Source organism: Natrix helvetica (assembly GCF_964273705.1).
Source record: "Natrix helvetica genome assembly, chromosome: 10".
NCBI classification, from domain to species: domain Eukaryota; kingdom Metazoa; phylum Chordata; class Lepidosauria; order Squamata; family Natricidae; genus Natrix; species Natrix helvetica.
This window is the reverse complement of record NC_138561.1, coordinates 91493-115294: the sequence shown is the minus strand read 5'-3', so window position 1 is coordinate 115294 and position 23802 is coordinate 91493. Positions and strand designations below refer to the sequence as shown.

Below are 23802 nucleotides of genomic sequence, written 5' to 3'. Positions count from 1 at the left end.
CTGAAAAATGGATAATCCGTGGATTACCCAGGGGGTAAGCCAATTGTAAAAAAATTAAGCCATATGAAAATTTCAAAGGTCCCTTTATCTGTGGATAGGCTTATCCCTGAATATATACCGTAATGTCTGTTAGCTCAGCAGGCCATGAAATCATTAATTCTTTTAAACTCAGGAATCTTCCTGCAAAACAGGTTGTTTTACACCGCATAAAGGGTTGGGAATCATTAATATTCTAATACTTCCCTAGCCCAGCTCTTGTTCGTAGTAACCCCATTGCTTGCTTTTTCCACTTTTGTAAGCCTTCTTAAACCAGGAATTTAAATGTCTGCTTACTTAAGAAATTTGCAAGCCAATTAATTGAATTCTTAATCCTCGCTGCTGCCCAGTTTTTTAAACTGCTTATTATAAAGGGCAGAAAATAGATTCTCGAGAGATGATTTTCCTGAAGTTGGTGACCTGTTGATGTGCAGGGGTTACGATGCCAAAAGTCCCCGCAAGCGTGGCCAGGTTTAAGTCTGCAAAAGCTAAGCCCTGTTTTTCTCAATCTTGATAACATTAAGATCACGTGAAGTGTTTGTTAGATGGGCAATGGAGAGGCACACACAGGCTTAATGGTAACAACAGCTCTTTATTAAGTACAAGAAGTGAGAACCATCCAGCGAAGGTTGACTCTGACAGCAGCCCTTTTATAGGGAGTTGTCAGACCCTTCGACCAGTAGGATTAAACGTCTGTTCCCGGCAGAACAGAGGACCTGGGTGGAAACCACTCAAGTTAGAGCAAGTATCTAACAGTGTTAATGCCACTTTATAAGGCCTTGGTAAGGCCACACTTGGAATACTGCATTCAGTTTTGGTCACCACGGTGTAGAAAAGATGTGGAGACTCTGGAAAGAGTGCAGAGAAGAGCAACAAAGAGGATTAGGGGACTGGAGGATAAAACATATGAAGAACAGTTGCTGGAATTGAGTATGTCTAGTTTAATAGAAAGAAGGACTAGGGGAGACATGATAGCAGTCTTCCAATATCTCAGGGGTTGGCCCAAAGAAGAGGGAGTCAAGCTATTCTCCAAAGCACCTGAAGGCAGAACAAGAAGCAATGGGTGGAAACTAATCAAGGAGAGAAGCAACTTAGAACCAAGGAGAAATTTCCTGAGAGAAGAATTAATCAGTGGAACAGCTTGCCTCCAGAAGTTGTGAATGCTCCAACACTGGAAGTTTTTAAGGAGATGTTGGATAACCATTTGTCTGAAGTGGTGTAGGTTTCCTGCCTAAGCAGGGGGTTGGACTAGTGGATCTCCAAGGTCCCTTCCAACTCTGTTATTCAATTCTACTCTAAGGTGTGTGTGGACTTCAACTCCCAGAATTCTCCAGCCAGCCTGACAAGAAAAGTCCCAAAATGGGGCAAACTTATTTAACAACTGCCTGGCTTAGCAACAGAAATTTGGGTTGTAATCAAAAGGGCTATTTTGTAGTTTAGATCCATATGTCAAGCTTTTGCTAATCAACCCCAAGAAGTCTTAGTAGATCCTGGGATTTTCTGTAACTCCTGGATCAACCAATGAGAGATTAGGGAGGGGCTTTTGAGTGGATAAAAGCAAATTTTGGGCTTCCTTGGTGGAATTTGCACAGAGGAAACCCAAGAGGAGATGGGAGCCAAGTTAGAAAGTTCTGGTAAGTTCTATAAAAAGAGTTTATTAAAAAGAAGTGGCTTGCTTAGATTCCCACAACATTGCTGGAATTGAATTAGTTAAAGTCCTAATATCTACAGAAGCCCAGCATGCTAAATTAGGTTAGTTTGTTCCTGGCTTAACATTTTGCACTGACCTTGGGTTGTGGCCCATCAGTGGAGCTGGTGGCAAACAGTGAGGAGTTTGGGGAGGAACATGTGCCAGTCCTGGAGTCTGGGGAAGGCTCTGATGAGGGCTCTGTGCCGGAGGCAGAGAGGTGGCCAGGGCCGTCTGACAGTTATCAGCTGCCTTCGGAGTTTCGGAGTTGGAGATCAGTGGGGCAGAAGAACAGCTGGAGCCTGTTCCCAGTGTGCGCATGCACAGAGTTGCCAGGAGAAGGAAACGGCTAAGAGACAAGGGTTGACTTGGGAGTAAGGCCACAGGTGGACGTTGAACGGCCCCTCCCATAGGTAATAAAGAGGAGTGAAAGGGGAGTGGAGTTTGCAGGAGACAATTCAATTCATTAGGGTGAAGATCCCTTCCTGACTTCTTGCCAAGTAATTGCTGCTACAGCATGGAGTTTGGAAGATATCGGCCTGGTAGCTCTCCAAGCCTGATAAAGATCCATAGTTGTGAAATCTCACGAAAGACTCTTGGCCAGGACTTTGCTGGAGATGAATTTCCTTTAACCTAAATAAAAGAGGTTTTATCGGGACGAGGAGTCGGCTTCATAATCTTGGGAAGCCTGGATCAGAACACCTTATCTGTGGTTAGTTTTTGATTCAGTATCTTGTGTGAATCCAGAAAACAGGTTAATTACATGAGCAGCAAAATGCTGGTGACTTTGTTGCTGGGTATGTATTGTGTGAACCCAGCTTAATGTGGACTGTAAACCACAATTTGTGGCTTAATGTGTTCTACATTCTCAATTATTGTTTGCTTGGCAATCTATAGCTAAGGAAATCGTGGCTTGGTATTTCATTTGAAACTGACCATAATGTGGCTGGTTTGATGGTGGTTTATTGAGTGTACAGAGAGTCCTTGACGTACGAACACAGTTGAGCCCAGGATTTCTGTTGCTAAGCAAGAAATTTGTTAACTGAGGTTTACGACCTTTCACTGCAGTTGTTAAGTGAGTCACATGGTTGTTAAGTGAATCTGGCGTCCCCATTTTCTTTGCTTGACAGAAGGTTGCAAAAGGGGATCACATGACCCCAGGATACTCCAACCGTCGTAAATGTGAGTTAGTTGTCAAGCATATGAATGTAAATCAAATGACCATGGGATAATGCAACGGTCATAAGTGTGAAAATGGTCATATGTCATTTTTTTTCAGTGCCATTGTAGCTTTGGATGGTCACTAAATGAACTGATATAAATCGAGGACTACCTGTAGCGATAGTTATTAAAAGGGGCATCTGTGCCCAATTTTACGGTCTTTTTAGCAGTAGTTAAGTGATTGTTGCAGTCATTAAGTGAAGCCGTTGTTTGCTATTTTTTGCTGGAAGCAGGAAGTAAATTCCAGTTCCTGGCAAAAGTGTCAATTGCTAGCCATCAGGTGGCAAAGAAATACAATAATTACAAAAATAATTATTCCCCTGATGAATTTTATTTTGCTTAATTTGGTTTCTTTTTTCTTTTTTTTAAATTTATACTTACACATTTTTTCCTTTAATATACAAAAGCGCTTAATCAATTGTTTTGTCTGAGTCCATTTACTTTTACAAAATAATAACTGTGCTAGTAATAATAAACATAGTAATAGTGATAATAACATGAGCCAGCCGTGTGCAGTAGCTGCCAAAAAAGCCAACATGGTTCTAGGCTGCATCAACAGAGGGATGGAATCAAGATCACATGAAGGGTTAATACCACTTTATCAGGCCTTGGTAAGGCCACACTTGGAATCCTGCATTCAGTTTTGGCCGCCACCATGTAGAAAAGATGTGGAGACTTTAGAAAGAGTGCAGAGAAGAGCAACAAAGAGGATTAGGGGACTGGAGGCTAAAACATTTGAAGAACGGTTGCAGGAACTGGGTATGTCTAGTTTAATGAAAAGAAGGACTAGGGAGACAGGATAGCAGTCTTCCAATATCTCAGGGGTTGCCACAAAGAAGAGGGAGTCAAACTATTCTCCAAGGCACCTGAGGGTAAAACAAGAAGCAATGGGTGGAAACTAATCAAGGAGAGAAGCAGCTTAGAACTGAGGAGGAATTAGAACAATTCCTGAGAGTTAGAACAATTAACCAGTGGAACAGCTTGCCTCCAGAAGTTGTGAATGCCCCAACACTGGACGTTTTTAAGAAGAGACTGGATAACCATTTTTCTGATAGTGGTGTAGGGTTTCCTGTCTAAGCGGGGTTGGACTAGAAGACCTCCAAGGTCCCTTCCAACTCTGTTATTCTATTTGATTCTTATAATGCTTGCTTATATGTGATAATAATATTTCATCGTTAACTTTTACATAACAATAATCTTTTATCTTCTAATTTCTACCTCTATTAACTAAGCAAAGATAAAATAAGTCCCATGTTAAAGTAATACAATACAATAGCAGAATTGGAAGGGACGTTGGAGGTCTTCTAGTCCAACCCCCTGCCTAGGCAGGAAACCCTATACCGTTCCAGACAAATGGCTATCCAACATCTTCTTGAAGACTTCCAGTGTTGGGGCATTCACAACTTCTGGAGGCAAGCTGTTCCACTGATTAATTCTTCTAACTCTCAGGAAATTTCTCCTCAGTTCTAAGTTGCTTCTCTCCTTGATTAGTTTCCACCCATTGCTTCTACTCCTGCCCTCAGGTGCCTTGGAGAATAGTTTAACTCCCTCTTCTTTGTGGCAACCCCTGAGATATTGGAAGACTGCTATCATGTCTCCCCTGGTCCTTCTTTTCATTAAACTAGACATACCCAGTTCCTGCAACCGTTCTTCATATGTTTTACCCTCCAGTCTCCTAATCCTCTTTGTTGCTCTTCTCTGCACTCTTTCTAGAGTCTCCACATCTTTTCTACATCGTGGTGACCAAAACTGAATGCCGTATTCCAAATGTGGCCTTACCAAGGCCTTATAAAGTGGTATTAACCCTTCACGTGATCTTGATTCTCTCCCTCTGTTGATGCAGCCTAGAACTGTGTTGGCTTTTTTGGCAGCTGCTGCACACTGCTGGCTCATATTTAAATGGTTGTCCACTAGGACTCCAAGATCCCTCTCACAGTTACTACTATTGAGCCAGGTACCACCTATACTGTACCTGTGCATTCCGTTTTTCTTGCCTAAATGTAGAACCTTTTACTCTTTGTTGTAAAGTTTGGTTTCTTTTTCATGACAGCCAACAAGAAGAAGGAGAAAGAACGGCCGGAGATCTCCCTCCCGTCAGACTTCGAACACACGATCCACGTTGGATTTGACAGGCAAACTTACAGTAAGAACGACAGGCTTCGCTTCTAGTGTAGGCCGTGAAGCTACCAGTTGTGGAATAACATTGTGGTACAAATAAATTGGAACTTTGAGCAATTCTTTGCCTCGGACTCTGATCTAATTTTGGATGCTATTTGGAACCCTGACAGATAGACGATGTCGTATCCTTCCCCCTCTATTGAGAGAGGGACGTTCAATTTTGACCTAGATGGCCTCTTTGACCCCTCTTTCCAACCAGCGATCTTCTCTGTCCAAAATGTGGACTTTGCTGTCTTCCAGCGAGTGGCCTGTATCTTTTGAAGGCTACCTGTATAGCTTAGTCAACCATAAGTTGCAGAATGTGTTCAGGCAACACGTTACATGGGATAGCAGACAATGCTAATCGTTTGTTCTTCTTATTATTTCCAGGGCATGCCAGAGCAATGGGTCCGCTTGCTTCAGACATCCAACATCACCAAACTGGAGCAGAAGAAGAATCCTCAAGCCGTCCTGGACGTTCTCGAATTCTACAACTCCAAAAAGACTTCCAACAGCCAGAAATACATGAGTTTCACAGGTAGGTCACCTTGTTTTTAGACAAGATCAGGAAGGCTGTTCTTGAGGAGGTGATAGCTGGGCCTTGATAGGCATTGCGTGTTTGGCGATCGACAGAGAACCGGCATTGATCTTGGCCAATCGGCTAAGGAATAAATTCAGATAGTCTTTGTCTTACGACAGTTCGTTTAGTGACCCTCCGAAGTTACAACGTGTTGTGGCCCATGAGGAACCTGGGCCAGTCCTGGAGTCTGCGGAAGGCTCTGATGAGGGCTCTGTGTTGGAGGTAGAAGTGGGGCCAGGGCCGTATGCCAGTTATCAGCTGCCTTTAGAGTCAGACATCGGTGAGGCAGACGAACAGCTGGAGCCTGTTCCCAGTGCGCGCATGCGCAGAGCTGCCAGGAGAAGGGAACAGCTAAGGAACAAGGGCCGACTCAGGAGTTAAAGGCACAGGTGGACCATGAATGGCCCCTCCCGTAGGGAATGAAGAGGACCAAAAGGGGAGTGGAGTTTGCAGGAGTTCAGTTCATGAGGGTGAAGAGCTGTTCCTGACTTCTTGCCAAGGAATTGCTGCTACAGCGTGGAGTTTAGAAGATGTCGGCCTGGCAGCTCTCCAAGCCTGATAAAGGTCTGTAGTTGTGAAATCTCATGAAAGACTGTTGGCTGGGACTTTGCTGGAGAGGAATTCCCTTTAATTGAAATAAAGGGGGTTTTATCGGGACGAGGAGTCAGCTTCATGATCTTGGGAAGCCTTGGTGAGAAGACAACGGCATTGAAAAAAAGTGCATTATGACCATTTTTCACAGTTATGAAAGTGTGCTCCATACCTCCCATGATCAAAATACAGATGTTTGGCAACTGGCTCATATTTATGATGATTGCAGTGTCTTGGGGTCACGAAATCCTCTTTTGCAACTTTCCCAACTGGCTTCTGTCAAGGAAAGTCAATGGGGAAGCCAGATTCACTTAAGAACCATGTTACTAACTTAATCACTGAACAACTCTGGCGTGGAAGGTCGTAACACGGGTCAAAGCTCACTTAACAACTCTCTCATTGAGCAACAAAAATTCTGGGCTCTATTGTGATCGTAACGCCAAGACTACCTGTAATTATCGTTGTCTCTGGCTTCTGTTTTTAATTTCTGTGTTATCTAAGTTTTATAATTCCTCCCACTCTCATTTACAATGATCCGTCCCTCCATCTGGTGCAGAGAATTATTTCATGCGATCTAATCTCAAAATAAACTGTTGGTTTTTGCTGTGCTGTAATTAACACAGTCATCCTTGTAGAAATCAGAGCAGATTGAAAAGTGATGCAATGTTTGGGACAACTGAGCAACAACAAAATTAAAAGGCTGAAGGGCTGAATTCAAAATACCTGAATAGAAATACTTGTATTATTTTTAATATAAATACGTATTAAAATACGTATTAAAAAGGCAGTATCTTAGATGCAGATAGATCATTCATAGCATGACTTAAGACCTGTACAGACTAAAGACACTATAAGACCAGACTTGGAATATTTGCATCCAGTTTTGGTCACCACAATATAAAAAGTTTGTTGAGACTTTAGAAAAAGTGCAGAGAAGAGCAACAAAGAGGATTAGGGGACTGGAGGCTGAAACATATGAAGAACGGTTGCAGGAACTGGACATGTCTAGTTTAATAGAAAGAAGGACTAGGGGAGACATGATAGCAGTGTTCCAATATCTCAGGGGTTGCCACAAAGAAGAGGGAGTCAAACTATTCTCAAGCACCTGAGGGCAGAACAAGAAGCAATGGGTGGAAACTAATCAAGGAGAGAAGCAACAAAACTGAGGAGAAATTTCCTGACAATTAGAACAATTAACCAGTGGAACAGAAGTTGCCTCCAGAAGTTGTAAATGCTCCAACACTGGAAGTTTTTAAAAGAGATTGGAGAACCATTTGTCTGAAGTGATGTAGAGTTTCCTGCCTGAGCAGGGGGTTAGACTAGAAAACCTCCAAAGTCCCTTTTAACACTTGTTATTTTTGACCCGGTGGCTCAGTGGCTAAGACACTGAGCTTGTTGATCAGTAGGTCGGCAGTTTGGTGGTTCAAATCCCCAGCGCCGTGTAACAGAGTGAGCTCCCATGACTTGTCCCAGCTTCTGCCAATCTAGCAGTTCAAAAGCATGTAAAAATGCAAGTAGAAAAATAGGAACCACCTTTGGTGGGAAGGGAAACTGCGTTCTGTGCGCCTTTCAGCCTTGAGTCATGCCGTCCACGTGACCACGGCGACGTCTTCAGACAGCGCTGGCTCTTCGGCTTTGAAACGGAGATGAGCACCGCCCCCTAGAGTCAGGAATGACCAGCACATATGTGCGAGGGGAACCTTTACCTTTAAACTTCTTAATTCTTCTACCTTACCTCTAGCAAACAGGTGACTCCCAAGGGATATAGATATGACGTCTCGACTAGCCTTCGCCTTGGGAATTATGGTTATCGGAGTCTTACCCAAGCATATAACTAGATGTGCATCTGAATGATTAAATTTCAGTTTCAGTGTTTCCTTTTTTGCTGGTTTGATTTGAGTGCTGATCTCTGTCATTAATGAGATATGATAGGCCTAATTTTCTCACCAGATTCTGTTTTTCTTCCAGATAAATCTGCGGAAGATTATAACTCCTCAAATACTCTGGTGATTCACATTCATGCCTTCAATATCCAAATATTAAATTCTTTGTAGAATGCGATGTGTGTAAACCCACGGTGAATTGTTGCTTCAGCTGTCAACAGCCTTCACATCAGATCAGCTTTGAGGTTATGGAGATTCTGGGTAAATCCATTGATTTTCCAAAGAACAGTTATAGATATATCTGGATATTTATAATATTCCAATATCTAAAGGGCTGCCACAAAGAAGAGGGGGGAGTTTGTCAGCTTATTCTTAAGGCAGGATAAAAAGCAATGAGTGGAAACTAATCAAAGAGAAGCAACCTAGAACTAAGGAGAAATTTCCTGACAGAACAATTGAGCAGTAGAACAACTTGCCTCCAGAAGTTGTGTTTAATGACAAAAAATCATTAAAGAGGTTCGGTCACATCACCATCATTTAATGAACCCCCAAATCCCTTGCTGGGTGGAGTCTGGGGCAACTGAATGGAGCTAGCAGAGTGTTTAATGGCCGGATGCCCTTCCTCTCGCTAATCCGGAGTTTTGTGCAGCAGATATATTCTCATTATGTCCAGGGAGAGAAATATCTCCCTCTACTTTGCACCGAACTCACAGCCTCCTGATTTGGGAGGCGAGAGCTCCACTCCCAGGCCACCGCGCCACTCGCTTCACACCCAACACATCTTATGACTATAATTCCAGGCTCAATGACTGTCGTAAATTGAGGACTCTTAGAATTAAAATTCACGTCTCCCGCTCCTGGTATTTATCAAAAGAAATGTGATCGCTTGGTTATGAGGGGTTTAGATCAGCCTTTATTAAAATGCATTTTCTTTAAGGTTAATGGTCAAGAGCCATAATAGTAAATTTAGCTATTAAGTACCATGCAATAACGATGGAAGACGCTTTTAGATTGATTACACTTAATGGAGAGCTATTATCCAATTTTGCTGACCTGGGTTATGACAGTATATTTACAGGCAGCCCTCTATTATGGCATGGGCATAGATGCAAGGGAAGCAGGATTGAAAACCAGTCCCAGGATGTCTTGATGCACGCTTTCTGCGCATGCCTTCTGATGTTGCATGCCGTCACAAAAAGGTGTGACACTCACTGCTCATTTTGAGGTACACTTTTCAGTCTTGTAGGTCAGGGGTCCCCAAACCCTGGGGCATGTTTGGAATTGGGCCGTGTGAGTAGCTGGCGCCTAGCTCAAGTTGCACGAGCGGTGGGGCCAATGGGTTAGGGTTAGGGTTTGTTTTCTTGCACACGTTTCATTACCCAGCTAGGTGATCTTTTCAGTGCTAGAAGGGAGGGTGGTTTGTGGAGAAGGAGAATGGGAGGAGGAGGAGAACTGTGGAATCCGTGGTGCTCTCTGAACGTGGATGTTTTCTTGGAGATGTTTCATTACCCAACTAGGCAATATCATCAGTGTTAGAAGGGAGTGGGAGAGGAGGAAGAGGAGCTGTGGGGTCCTTGCTGCTTTCTGAGCTTTGATGTTTTCTTGCAGACATTTTATTACCCTACTAGGTAATATCATCAGTGTTAGAAGGGAGTGGGATTTATGGAGAAGCAGGAGGAGGGAGGGAAGAGGAGGAGGAGGAAAACTGTGGGGTCCTTGTGCTCTCTGAGCTTGGATATTTTCTTGGAGACATTTCATTACCCAACTAGGTAATATCATCAGTGCTAGAAGGGAAGAGAAGGAGGAGGAGGGGGTGGGCTGTGGAGTCCTTGGTGCTCTCTGAGCTTGGATGTTTTCTTGGAGACGTTTCATTACCGAACTAGCTAACATAATCAGTGCTAGAAGGGAGAAGGAGGAGGAGCTTGGATGTTTTCTTGCAGACGTTTCATTACCCACCTAGGTAACATCATCAGTGCTAGTGACTACCTACTTGGGTGATGAGACGTCTGCCAGAAAACAAACAAGCCCAGAGAGAATCAAGGATTCCCTCTGAATATCTTCCAGCTGAATGTGTGGTGAGGGGAAATGGGGAACCCCAGGGCTGGGGTTTGTGGGCTAATTACCAAAATGAGTGCCTAATATGGGGGTGGCATCAGAGGAGAGATTTACATCTTCGTGGTCCAGGCCTCCATCTCTTCCTTCAGGCCAGGGCAGGTACATAAGGACGCCCGGTGGCCTTCAGTAAAATGTCTTCACCATTGAATGGTAATGGTGGGTTTTGGAGCCCCTGCATTGGGCTGAGGCTGGGGAGATGCAGTAAACTAGTTCCCAAGTTTGGACACCCCTGCAGTAAACTAAGATGGCAGCTCATTTCCTGGCTGGTAGAGGAGGGGTCCCCAGCACACTGCTGTACCGTAGCCTGCTTGAAACCAGGCCACACGAGTGATGGACAAGCACATGAGTGTGAAACTCCACTTGCACAAGCAGCTCTATGCACACAAATGGAGTTCATGCACCAGCAACCTATTCTTAAAAATGTCCAGTATTCTGGAGGCAAGCTGTTCCACTGATTAATTGTTCTCACTGTCACAATATTCTTTCTTTCTTTCTTTCTTTCTTCCTTTCTTTCTTTCTTTCTTTCTTTTCTTCCTTCCCTCCCTCCTTCCTTCCTTTCTTTTTTTTCTTTGTTCCTTCTTTCCTTTCTTTCCTCCCCCCCTCCCTCTTTCTTTCCTTCTTTCTTTTTTCTTTCTTTCCTTGATTAGTTTCCACCCATTGCTTCTTGTTCTACCCTCAGGTGCTTTGGGGAATAGCTAGACTCCCTCTTCTTTGGGGCAGCCCTTGAGATATCGGAAGACTGCTATCCTGTCTCCCCTGGTCCTTCTTTTCATTCAACTAGACATACCCAGTTCCTGCAACCGTTCTTCGTATGTTTTAGCCTCCAGTCGCTTAATCCTATGACATTTTTTATTATCTCCTCAAATGCTTCATGATAGTTTGTGGCATATAATTTTGCCAAATTTCAATTCTACATGACTCAAAAGGTTCTGGATTTTGGATGCATTCTGTTAGTGAGCCCGTTCAAAAAATTGTTGTACTGCGATGTCCCGTTTAGCTCAGTTAAAGGTTAAACACAGATAAACAGAGATTTAGCCGTTTATGGACGGAATTAAGTTTTTATCTAACTTGGTTTGCTTGCTGTGTGAATATTGGCATTAAATGCCAGGCCTTTCTATCACTGAATATTGGTCTGAAACCCAAAATATAAAGTTTTGCAAGCCTAGGCAAGTAAAGATAGTCCTTGACATATGACCCTAATTGAGTCCAAAATCTAGGTTGTTAAGTGAAAAGTATGTCAAGTGAGTTTCCACCCCCCCCCCATTTCATGACCTTTTTTGCCACAGTTGTTAAGTGAAACACTGCAATTGATTGCAGTTGTTAAGTGAATCTGGCTTCCCTGTTGAATTTGCTTGGCAGAAGGTTCCAAAAAGTTATCCTTTGACCCTGGGACACAACAACTGTCATACGTACATGCCAGTTGCCAAGCATCTGAATTTTGACCATGTGACCCTGGGGATGCTACAACGGTTGTAAGTGTGAAAAACGGTCATAAGTCACTTTTTTCAGTGCTGTTATAACTTTGAATGGTCACTAAATAAAGTGTTATAAGTCGAGGACTACCTGTAGTGATAGTTAGTAAAAGGGGCATCTGTGCCCTATTTAAGGTCTTTTCAGCAGCCGTTGTTAAGTGAATGTAGCAGTCATTAAGAGAATCCGTTGTTTGCTATTGGATGTTTATTTGTTTTTTTGCTGGAAAATGGAAGTCCACTCCAGTTTCTGGCAAAAAACGCAAATTGCTGACAATCAGGTGGCAAACAAATACAATGCTAATAAAAATAATAATTCTCCCACTTAATTTTATTTTGCTTAATTAGGTTTCTTTTTTGCAATGGTCATTAGTGTGAAAAGGTCACTTTTTTCAGTGCCGTTGTAAGTTTGAACAGTCACTAAATGAACTGTTGTAAAACGAGGATTAGCTGCTTTACTTCACCTGTTCCTTGTGTGATTGTTAGTAGAAATAATTCAAGTTTGCTTTCCCTTAAAAGGCATATATAGATAGGAAACAGGGAGACATGAAATAAGAGAGAGAACTGAATTGGCAGGACTAAAAATAATGTCTCACATCTGAATTTATTTTACTGCTGCAATTTTTTAAAAACAAGCCCACTGAATATTCAAGCACCAAACAAAACATGTTTGTGAAATGGACTATTTTTAAAACCCAGCCTTTTCCAAATAACAGGTAAAAAACCTGGCATCTGTATTTAACACAATCAGATGAATCTAATTCTCTCACTTCCAAGCAATAATATTTATTTTTAAACGAGCTAGTTTTTCCCAGTGGCTGTTTTCGCACATAGAGAGAAAAAGTGATAGGTTGATAAGTTGGTCCTCAGTTCCCAGGATTTTAGTTTGTGTGAACGCCCTGTCTCACATCTAAACCAGCAATGTCAGTTTCAGGCCGTTTCATGTGAATTTCTTGGCCTGGAATAAAAAAAACCCGTAATCTGTTTTCTTCCAATTTGCCAATGAAAATCTGTGAGAATCATATTTTGTGGTTAATCCAATTTCTGCTATTTTAATGTTTATCCCCATTCTTCAGCCATGACAAAAAACAGAGTCTAATTGTATTATAGGAACACAAGCCCAGTGTTTTACTGACACCAAATTCCAGAGTTTTTCAGATTGTCCTCCTTACTTGCTTCAAACCGAAGTCAAGTTTCTAGCCCTCATGTTTTGGGAGTCATTCGCCGGGCTGATTTTTTTCTGGACTGGAAATTAAGCAAGGGTAGGCCTGGTTGATATTTTCTAAGGAATTCCCCTTTATCTTCTGCCTCTCCTCAGCTTTAATCCAAATTACGGGTAGTCTTCACTTAACAACTGATCAGTCCCAGAGCCAGATTCACTTAATGGCCCTGTCATTAATTTAAGGACTTCAGTGATTCACTTGAATGACTGCGGCAAGAAAGGTAGTGAAATGGGGCGAAGCTCACATAACAACCGTCTTGTTTAGGAATTCATTTAACAAATGTCTGGTTTAGCAACCGAAAATTTGTAGTTGTAAATCGAGGACCACTCTGAAATGGCTCGTCTTGAGATCCCGGCTATCAATTATTGTTATTTTTTTCTGACGCTCCTGCCTCTAATGATGGAAATGTTATCGGTTGCTTATAAAACCACATATGACATATTCATGACTCAGCAGGTGAATGGATGTACATCTTGAACAAAGGAATTTAAAAAAAAATATGCGCTCAGCCAGTGTTTTAATAAGCAGCAATAAATATTGTTGGTTTGGCTGCTGGTCAAGGCATCCTTTGTTAGTTTGGCAGAGGGAATTTGCCATGCTGAGAGAAGTCCTTGACGTGATTACAGATTTACAGAGTTGGAAGGGACCTTTTGGGTCATCTAGTCCAACCCCCCCACCCAAGCAACACCATTTCTGACCAACGGCAGTCCGGTGTCTTCTTGAAAGCCTCCATTCATGATTGGACTTAATTGTATTCAACCAATCAGCAATTCATAAGAGATGCGATTAAGAAACAAACATGGATTTTTGACCCCGGACCAATTACAAGTAGTCCTCAACCTATGGCCACCATTTCTGTTACTAAATGAGACATTTGTTAAGTGATTTTTGCTCCATTTTGCCCCATAAGAGATGCTATTAAGAAACAAATGTGGATTTTTGATCCAGGACCAATTGCAGGTTGTCCTCAATTTATGACCACCATTTCCGTTGCTAAGCGAGACATCTGTGAAGTGAATCTTGCTCCATTTTACCACCTTTTTTTTGCCACAGGTGTTAAGCGAACCACCACAGTAGTTAAGTGAGTCACGCGGTTGTTAAGCGAATCAGGCTTCCTCCTTGGCAATGAGGTCATAAAATTGTGATTCATATTAACGACTGCCTCGCCTTGGCAACAGTAGCTTCAGTTGTGGTCGTAAGTCGAGGACTCCCTGTAAAGCACACTCTTCCTTTCGGCATAAAAGGGCAGTCCGGCCTAAGGGATGGAACTGATGGACGGGGACGCTAGTCGGTCCTCAGCTCTCCAAGGTTGTTTTGAGCAGCCATTTTGTGAAAAATGTCCGTACGTTTCCTTCAGTTATTGGGACAAAAGCTGGGAAATAGTGAAAAATCAAATGAATAATGAAATGAGGGTTATTGCCACGCAGAACGTGAAGGCTGTGTCGGAAACTCCAGCGGTTCCCTCTGTGTCAGAAGATGAGGATGATGACGATGAAGCTGTCTCTCCGCCGGTCATTGCCCCTCGGCCCGAACACACGAAATCGGTGAGTGGTTCGTCTCCTTCGGAATCGTCGTTTTGAAAACAGGTTTGTACAAATGCAGGTAGTCCTCGACATACGACGGTTCGCTTAGTGACCGTCCCAAGTTAAGATAGCACTGACTTGGGACCACGTTTCAGACTTACGACCGTTGCGCCGTCCCTACGGTCACGCAATTTACATTCGGATGCTTGGAAACTGACTCGTATTTTATGAAGGTCGCAGCGTCCCGGGGTTGCGCGATCCCGTTTGGCAATCTTCCGACAAGCAGAGTCAATTGGGGGGGGGAGCCGGATTCACTTAACAACGGTGTTGCTAATTTAACAACTGCCGTGATTCACTTAACACGTGGCAAAAAAAAAAAGCCGTAAAATGGGAGACAAATTCGCTTCACAAATGTCTCACTTAGCAACATACATTTTAGGCTCAATTGTGGTCGTACGTTGAGGACTAAGCGTAGTCCTCAACTAGCAACAATTCATTTAGTGACCATTTGAATGGCGGCAGTGAAAAAAGTAACTTATGCCCGTTTTTCACACTTTTTTCAGCGTTCCCATGGTCACATGATCAAAATCTGGACACTTGGCAACTGACTCGTATTTACGATGGTTGCAGCGTCCCAGGATCATGGGATCCCCTTTTGTGACCTTCTAACGAGCAAAGTCAGTGGACAAATCAGATTCACACAACAACAGTGTGACTCACATAACGACTGCCGTTGATTCGCGTAGCAGCTGTGGCCAAAAAAGGTTGTAAAACTCACTTTGCCAACGGTTAGCAACATAAATTTTGGGCTCAACTGTGGTCGTAAGTCGAGGACTACGTGTATTTTATTATGGGGAAACTAGGGAAAGGGGAAAAAAGGTGCAACATTATTCTCAAAATTGAGAGATAATGAAAAATTGAAAAAGTTTCTGAAAAAAAGAAGGAAGTAGGCCTGGGAATTGCAGGTTTTCCTTGATTTCTGACCACAGTTGAGCCCAAAATTTCTGTTAATAAGCAAGATAAGTGAATTTTGCCCCATTTTACGACCTTCCTTGCCACAATTGTTGGGCTGCAGTTAGGAACTACGGTTGTTAAGTGAATCGGTCTTCCCCTTTGCTTGTCACACGATTGCAAAAGGTATGACCCCGGGACACTGCAACCGTCATGAGTCATTGCCAAGCGTCCAAATTTTGATGATGTAACTGTGGGGATTCTGCAACGGTCATAAGTGTGATAGTCGCCTCTTTCAGTTGCTGTCGTAACTTCAAACACTAAATCAAATGTCGTAAGTCGAGGACTGCCTATACTGGGGTTAGAAGAACATATACCCCCTTTTAAGATAGAAGTAGCAATAAACCTTGTTGTTTTTTTACCAGTCCCAGCTACTGAAGGTAGACTGCTACTGTTGCTGGAAGCTCCACTTGGTACCAATGATAAAACAGTGGCTGAAAATTTCATTTTTAGCACTTGGTTTGCGCTCTGCTAAGTGGGATCACCTTTTGAGGGCATTGGCAGATCCCAGCAATTCTACCTTGATCTTTGTGTCATTTGTTTAATGCCCATTTCTCTCTCTCTCTCTTCTCTCTCTCTTCTCTCTGTTTTCTCTCTCTCTCGCTCTGTTTCTCTGTCTCTGTCTCTTTCTCTCTGTTTCTGCTTCTCTGTTTCTCTCTTTCTCTCGCTGTCTCTCTGTGTGTTTCTCTGTTTCTCTCTCTGTGTTTCTTTCTCTCTGTCTCTCTTTCTCTCTGTCTCTTTCTCTTTCCCTGTCTCTCTCTTTCTCTCTTTTCTCTCTCTTTCTTTCTCTTTCTGTCTCGCTCTCTCTGTTTCTCTGTCTCTCTCTGTCTCTCTCTGTCTCTTTCTCTTTCTGTCTCACTCTCTCTGTTTCTCTGTCTCTCTCTGTCTCTCTCTCTCTGTTTCTCTGTCTCTCTCTGGCTCTCTCTTTTTCTCTCTCTTTTTCTCTCTATCTCTCTCTGTTTCTCTGTCTCTTTCTCTCTCCCTGTCTCTCTCTCTGTCTCTGTTTCTCTCTACCTCTTTCTCTCTCTCTGTTTCTCTCTCTCTCTGTTTCTCTCTCTCTGTGTTTCTCTCTCTGGGTGTTTCTCTCTCTGGGTGTTTCTCTCTCTCTGTTTCTCTCTCTGTGTTTCTCTCTGTGTGTGTTTCTCTCTCTGTGTGTTTCTCTCTCTCTCTGTTTCTCTCTCTCTGTGTTTCTCTCTCTCTGTGTTTCTCTCTGTTTCTCTCTGTTTCTCTATCTCTGGCTCTGTTTCTCTCTGGCTCTCTCTGTGTTTGTCTCTATTTCTCTCTGTGTGTGTGTCTCTCCTTCCCAAAAATAGAGATTTACACCCGCTCCGTGATTGAACCTCTTCTGCCAGCCCCAACCAGGGATGTGACCACCTCCCCCACCAACTCTCCTTCTGAGAACAGCATCACACCACCCGACACGCTGGCGAGAAATGCCGAAAAACAGAAGAAAAAAACTAAAATGACCGATGAAGAAATACTAGAAAAATTAAGTAAGAATTGTTTTGAATTGGAATGACGAAGGTTAGAGGGGGGCTATTGGAAAAGACAGAAAGAAAAAAAACTACAGGTAGCCCTCGACGTATGACCACATTTGAGGCCAACATCTCTGTTGCTAAGCGAGACATTGCTTAAGGGAGGTGTTAGATATTAACATATATCGCGGCAAGTCTCCTCTCTGGTCCGCCGGTACGGCGGGGAACAGGTATCACTCTGATTGGTCGAGAGGCGTACCCGATCCCTATAAAAGGGGAACCCTCAGACCACAGAGCAAGCTGGATCACTACTACTACTAATAAAGAGCTGTTTATTCACTACGTGTCCGGAGTCTGTTCTCTCGTTGCCCGAATTTAACATTGGCGACGAAGGTGGGGATCAAGAGACAGATAGGACGAAGAGGCTACCTCCAGAATCCAAGGATTCGATCCAGCCTAGGGATTCGGCGGAAATTCCGGCAGCCATCTCAGCGCGGCAAATTCAAACGCAGACAAAATGGTGATGCACACTCCTCCAGCTCCATTCGACCCAATCGCTGATCATTGGGAATCCTACATTCTCAGGTTCGAGTGTTTTCTCGAAGCAAACGAGTACACAGGAATACCGGACTCTCGAAAGAAAAATATATTCCTGAGCTACTGCGGCCGAGAAGTTTTCGAGACGGCCAGGGATCTCTCAGAACCAACCCCCATTCAGGCAGTAACATGGACGGCCCTGCAACAAACGCTGCAAACTCATTACGCGCCAAAACCTTCCCGCCACGTTTGCCGCCAAGGATTCAACACGAGGAACCAGAAGGCGGGAGAATCTATCAACCAGTACGTTGCAGCTCTACAGAAAGCAGCCACACATTGTGGATTCAGGGACCTGGACGAGCAAATCCTGAATCGACTCATATGCGGGTTGAGAGACATTTCCCTACAGAAACGGTTGTTGGCCAAACCCAACTTAAGCCTGCAGATTGCACTCGATGAAGCAAGAGCTTCAGAATCAGCGGAAAGATCATCAGAAACCATACAACGCGGGTTCAACACAAGCCAGCCAGCACCCAGACACACCAGAGTCCACTACGAGGACACAAATCCAGACTTCGAGGATCCCGAGTTCGAGGAAAGTCACCTGATGCGAAGCAGTCACATGAGGGCTGGGGGGAGATCCGGATTCCGTTTGCCACCCTGCGCAAGCTGCGGAGGGAACCACCTCCGGTCTACCTGTCGGTTCAGGAACGTTGTTTGTTCGCACTGCGACAAACTTGGGCACATCGCACGAGTGTGCCGGAGCGAAGTCCCTGCCTCCTCACGGCAGCCGCCAATGTACCGCCAACAGACGTCCAACCCAGGGACTTGGCGAAATCAGAAAGGGCGCCCAGAGAGAAACACACGAGAGTTTACCCAGAGAGACAATTCCCAAAGAGCTAAAAGGGCGTATTCCCAGAGAGATTACACACAAAGAGCTGAGAGAGCGTTCTACCAAGACGCTCAACAAGAGTATTGCCAGGATACCGATGCAGAGATAGAGTTGACTCAGAGAGAGGAATTGCGAACCTATCTCACCACAATAAGTCAGGTCCGCACCAAGCGGCCTAAAAAGCTGAAAGTCACAGTCCTCTTGGAGGGCTCTCCATGCGAGCTGGAAGTTGACACAGGATCGTCCCTGACTATCATTTCATGGGCCTCCATGAAAAAGGCTATCCCTAGCCTCAAAAAGAGCCAACTACGTGCACCAGACATCCTGCTACGAGACTACCAGGGGAACCGAGTCCCCATCGTGGGCCAAGGCACGTTCCAAATTCGTTTCAAGGACATCGTAGCCCAGCTGCCCGTGACCATCGCCAGCACGCCGCTACAGAACCTTCTAGGACTAGATTGGTTTGAAGCCCTGGGGTTAGAAGTCACCGGGATCAACGCCGTGGAGAACAGCAGCGCTGAACAGATTTTTAAGGAGTTCGAGGATGTGTTCAGCCCCGGTCTTGGTAAGTATGTGGGTAAACCTATCTCATTCAATTTAGACCAAAAAGTGGCGCCAATCCGACTTAAACCGAGACGAGTGCCTTTTGCACTCCGCCCAAAAATTGATAAAGAGATCGATAAATTAGTAGAGCAAGGAATCCTTGAGCCGGTGGATCACGTGCGCTGGGAAACTCCCATTGTGACCCCAGTTAAACCAGACGGGTCAGTCCGCATCTGCGCGGACTATAAATGCACAATTAATGTCGCGCTACAACAAAGCGCATATCCTGTGCCAGTAGTACAACACTTATTGCACTCGTTGGGGCCAGGAAAATTATTTGCTAAACTAGACATGGCACAAGCTTACCAGCAATTGCCCGTGGATAGCACCACAGCGGAGGCCCAAACTATAGTGACGCACAGAGGAGCATTCAAATGCAACCGGCTACAATTCGGTGTGAGTATTGCCCCAGGTCTGTTCCAGAGCGTCATGGAACGGCTTTTGCAAGGGATACCGGGAGTCGTCCCCTATTTCGACGACATCTTGGTGTCCGCTGCAAACGAGGAGCAACTATTAAAAAGAGTCAGAACTGTTTTGGCCAGAATCAGAGAGAAGGGTCTCCGCCTCAAAAAAGAGAAATGCCAAATTAACGTGCCTAGTGTAGAATTCCTGGGATATGGAATCGATGGTCAGGGAATACACCCCACTTCAAAGAAAATTAAGGCGATCCAGGACGCCCCCACACCACGAAATCAGACCGAGTTGCAGGCCTTCCTCGGACTACTTAACTTCTACAGCGTTTTTCTGAGACAGAAGGCGACCGTTGCTGAGCCATTACATAGACTACTCCAAAAGAACGCAACATGGAGATGGGGACGATCCGAAGCAGCAGCTTTTGCCGCAGTCAAGCGCCTGCTCACCACCGACTCGCTGCTGGTGCAATACAGCCAGACGCTACCACTAGTCTTGACCTGCGATGCATCCCCATTCGGCGTCGGCGCAGTCCTCAGCCACAGGATGCCAAACGGGAACGAAGCACCCATCGCCTTCTACTCCAGGACTCTTTCATCGGCCAAGAGGAATTACAGCCAGATGGACAGGGAAGCGTGAGCTGCTGTGGCTGGAGTTAAATGTTTCCACGAATACCTCTATGGCCGCAATTTCGAACTAATTACAGATAATAAACCGCTGTTGGGACTTTTGGCGGGAAACCGCCCCATACCAGTCTCCCTTTCTCCACGCATGACCAGGTGGACTGTTTTCCTGGCTGCGTACTCATACAAGCTGATACATTGACCGGGCTCCACTCTAGGACATGCAGACGCACTCAGCTGTTGCCCACTCCCGGATCTTTTGCCAGACCCCACTCCCGAGGTACCGGTTCTGTTAATTGACTGTTTGGACTCAGGACCGGTTTCTTCCTGCGACGTTGCCAGATTCTCTTCTAGGGACAATGTAATAAAGCAAGTTCAAACCTGGGTTTGGAGGGGGTGGCCGAAGGGAAACGTGGGCCCGGAATTCAAACTGTTTTGGGCAAAACGGGATGGACTTTCAGTGTTACAAGGTTGTTTATTGTGGGGGGATCGAGTTGTTATTCCTTACGCGTTACGAAGAAATGTGTTAGAAGCGTTACATGTTGGGCATCCGGGGATCGTTAGGATGAAGGCGTTAGCAAGAAGTTACGTTTGGTGGCCAAACATGGACAAAGAGATAGAGGAATGGGTGGCCACTTGTGATCCGTGCCAAGAATCTAGACCAGCACCCCCTGAAGCACCCGCCACAGAATGGGAGAAGCCTAAAGCACCCTGGTCGCGAATACACATCGATTTCACAGGGCCAGTCCAAGGTCAGACCTTTCTTATAGTTGTGGATGCATACTCCAAATGGCTAGAAGTAGTCCTAATGACTTCAACCACGGCAGAGGCAGTCATTAAGGTACTACGGCGACTTTTCGCCACTCATGGCCTGACCGACCTCCTGGTCTCCGATAACGGGTCCCAGTTCACGGCCATGCAATTTGAAACGTACTTAGCTGGTCAGGGAATTCGGCATGCCCTCGTCGCGCCATTCCATCCGGCATCGAACGGACAGGCGGAGAGAATGGTGCGATCCGCAAAAGAGGCCCTCGCTAGGATGGGTCCAGGTGATTGGCAAACACGCATTGATCATTACCTCTTAATTCAGCATATTACCCCCAGCGCAACGACGGGTAGGAGCCCCGCTGAACTACTCATGGGCCGCCGTCTACGGTCTCACCTGGACCGTCTTCACCCAAATTACTCTGCCACATCGCCCCCAGACTCTACAAGCAAAATTCGGAATTTTAGTATAGGGGATTCAGTATACGCCCACAACTATGCAGGGGGAACATTGTGGATGCCGGCAAAGGTAATAGGCATCACGGGTCCACGTTCATATTTGCTGGAACTTGAAGATGGACGGAATTGGAAAAGGCACATAGATCAACTACGGGGTCGCCTGGCACACTCAAACCTACGAGCTGAGAACGAATACTATATGCCAGCACAAAGTCAGCCATCCGAGAGCCCTAACACGGAGGAACACGTCACCATTGAGCCCAGGATAGAACCAGGGGTCGAACGCGAACCAGAACTGCGCCAAAGCGATGAAAGCCTGCAGACCCCCGAACGTGAACCTGAAGGAACAGGCGAAACCGATCCTGCAACCACTCCCATTCAACCCGAACTACGGCGTTCCACCCGGGTGAGACAAACACCCACTTATTTGAAAGACTATGTAACTAACCGGAATGCTCCATCTAAGAGGGGAGGGGTGTTAGATATTAACATATATCGCGGCAAGTCTCCTCTCTGGTCCGCCAGTACGTGTCCGGAGTCTGTTCTCTCGTTGCCCGAATTTAACAGGAGCCTTGCCCCTTTTTACGACTTTTCTTCCCACAGTTGCTTAAAGAATCACCGCAGTTGTTAAGTGAGTCTCACAGTTGTTAACTGAATCTGGCTTCCCCATTAACGTGGCGTGTCAGAAGGTCGTAAAAGGGGATTGCATGACCCCGCCGGGACGCTGCGACTATCATAAGTGTGAGTCGCTTGCCAAGCGTGTGGCGATTTTGATCACATATTGGTTATGTCCCATGACAGGAAAGCTAAAAAACCACTCCATTCGCTAATCTGACCAAAGCTCATCTCCCAATTGGCAAAGGAACTCAATTAAGCCAGAAAAGGGAACTTTTGACCCAGAGCTCGTTTCAACCACATACACATCTTAGTGGACTCCTGGGTCGGGGAAGCTAAAAAATCACTCCGTTCGCTGATCTGAGGTTTCCCTGAGGAGTTAGACCAAAGCTTACCTCCCAAATGGCAAAGGAACTCTATTCAGCCAGAAAACGTAATTATTGACCCAGAGCTCAGTTTCGAACAACATACACATATTAGTGGTGTCCTATATCGGGGAAGCTAAAGAACAATTCCATTCGCTCATCTGAACTTTCCCTGAGGAGTTAGACCAAAGCTCAACTCCCAATTGGCAAAGGAACTCAATTCAGCCAGAAAAGGGAACATTTGACCCAGAGCTCATTTCAACGACATACACATCTTAGTGGTGTCCTGGGTCGGGGAAGCTAAAGAACCATTCCATTCGCTGATCTGAGCTTTCCCTGAGGAGTTAGACCAAAGCTCATCTCCCAATTGACAAAGGAACTCAATTCAGCCAGAAATCGTGACTTTCGACCCAGAGCTCGGTACCGAACCACATACACATCTTAGTTGGGTCCCAGGTCGGGGAAGCTAAAAAACCACTCAATTCGCTGATCTCAACTTTCCCTGAGAAGTTAGACTAAATCGTATCCCAGAATTGGTAAAAAACCTGAATTCAGCCAGAAAACGTAACTTTTGACCCACAGCTCGGTACAAAACCACATACACATCTTAGTTGGGTCCTGGGTCAGGGAAGCTACAAAACCACTCCATTCGCTGAACTGAATTTTCCCTGAGGAGTTAGACTAAATCGTATCCAAGAATTGGCAAAAAACCTGAATTCAGCCAGAAAACGTTACTTTTCACCCAGAGCTCAGTTTCGAACACGACAGGAAAGCTAAAAAAACCACTCCATTTGCTGATCTGAGGTTTCCCTGAGGAGTTAGACCAAAGTTTACCTCCCAAATGTCAAAGGAACTCTATTCAGCCAGAAAACGTAATTTTTGACCCAGAGCTCGGTTTCGAACATCATACACATATTAGTGGTGTCCTATATCGGGGAAGCTAAATAACAATTCCATTCGCTCATCTGAACTTTCCCTGACGGGTTAGACAAAAGCTTACCTCCCAAATGGCAAAGGAACTCTATTCAGCCAGAAAACCTAACTTTTGACCCAGAGCTCCGTTCCCAACCACATTACATCTTAGTAGGGTCCTGGGTCGGGGAAGCTAAAATACCACTCCATTCGCTAATCTGAACTTTCCCTGAGGAGTTAGACTAAATCGTATCCCAGAATTGGCAAAGAACCTGAATTCAGCCAGAAAACGTTACTTTTGACCCAGAGCTCAGTTTCGAACACGACAGGAAAGCTAAAAAACCACTCCATTCGCTGACCTGAGGTTTCCCTGAGGAGTTAGACCAAAGCTTACCTCACAAATGGCACTCTATTCAGCCAGAAAACGTAATTTTTGACCCAGAGCTCGGTTTCGAACAACATACATATATTAGTGGAGTCCTGGGTCGGGGAAGCTAAAGAACCATTCGCTGACCTGAATTTTCCCTGAGGAGTTAGACTAAATCGTATCCAAGAATTGGCAAAAAACCTGAATTCAGCCAGAAAACGTTATCTTTGTCCCAGAGCTCAGTTTCGAACACGAAACACATATTGGTTATGTCCCATGACA

General features: G+C 44.8%; 1 protein-coding gene across 1 annotated transcript; it reads left to right on the top strand.

The window, feature by feature from the left end:
- Positions 1-5494: 5494 nt before the first annotated feature.
- Positions 5495-17015, top strand: LOC309397233 (serine/threonine-protein kinase PAK 1-like; the record flags this gene model as incomplete). Its single annotated transcript, XM_081963090.1, has 4 exons — positions 5495-5639; positions 8241-8278; positions 14390-14506; positions 16812-17015. 4 exons carry the CDS (start codon positions 5495-5497, stop codon positions 17013-17015), a joined length of 504 nt encoding a protein of 167 aa, XP_081819216.1.
- Between the last annotated feature and the right edge of the window lie 6787 nt (positions 17016-23802).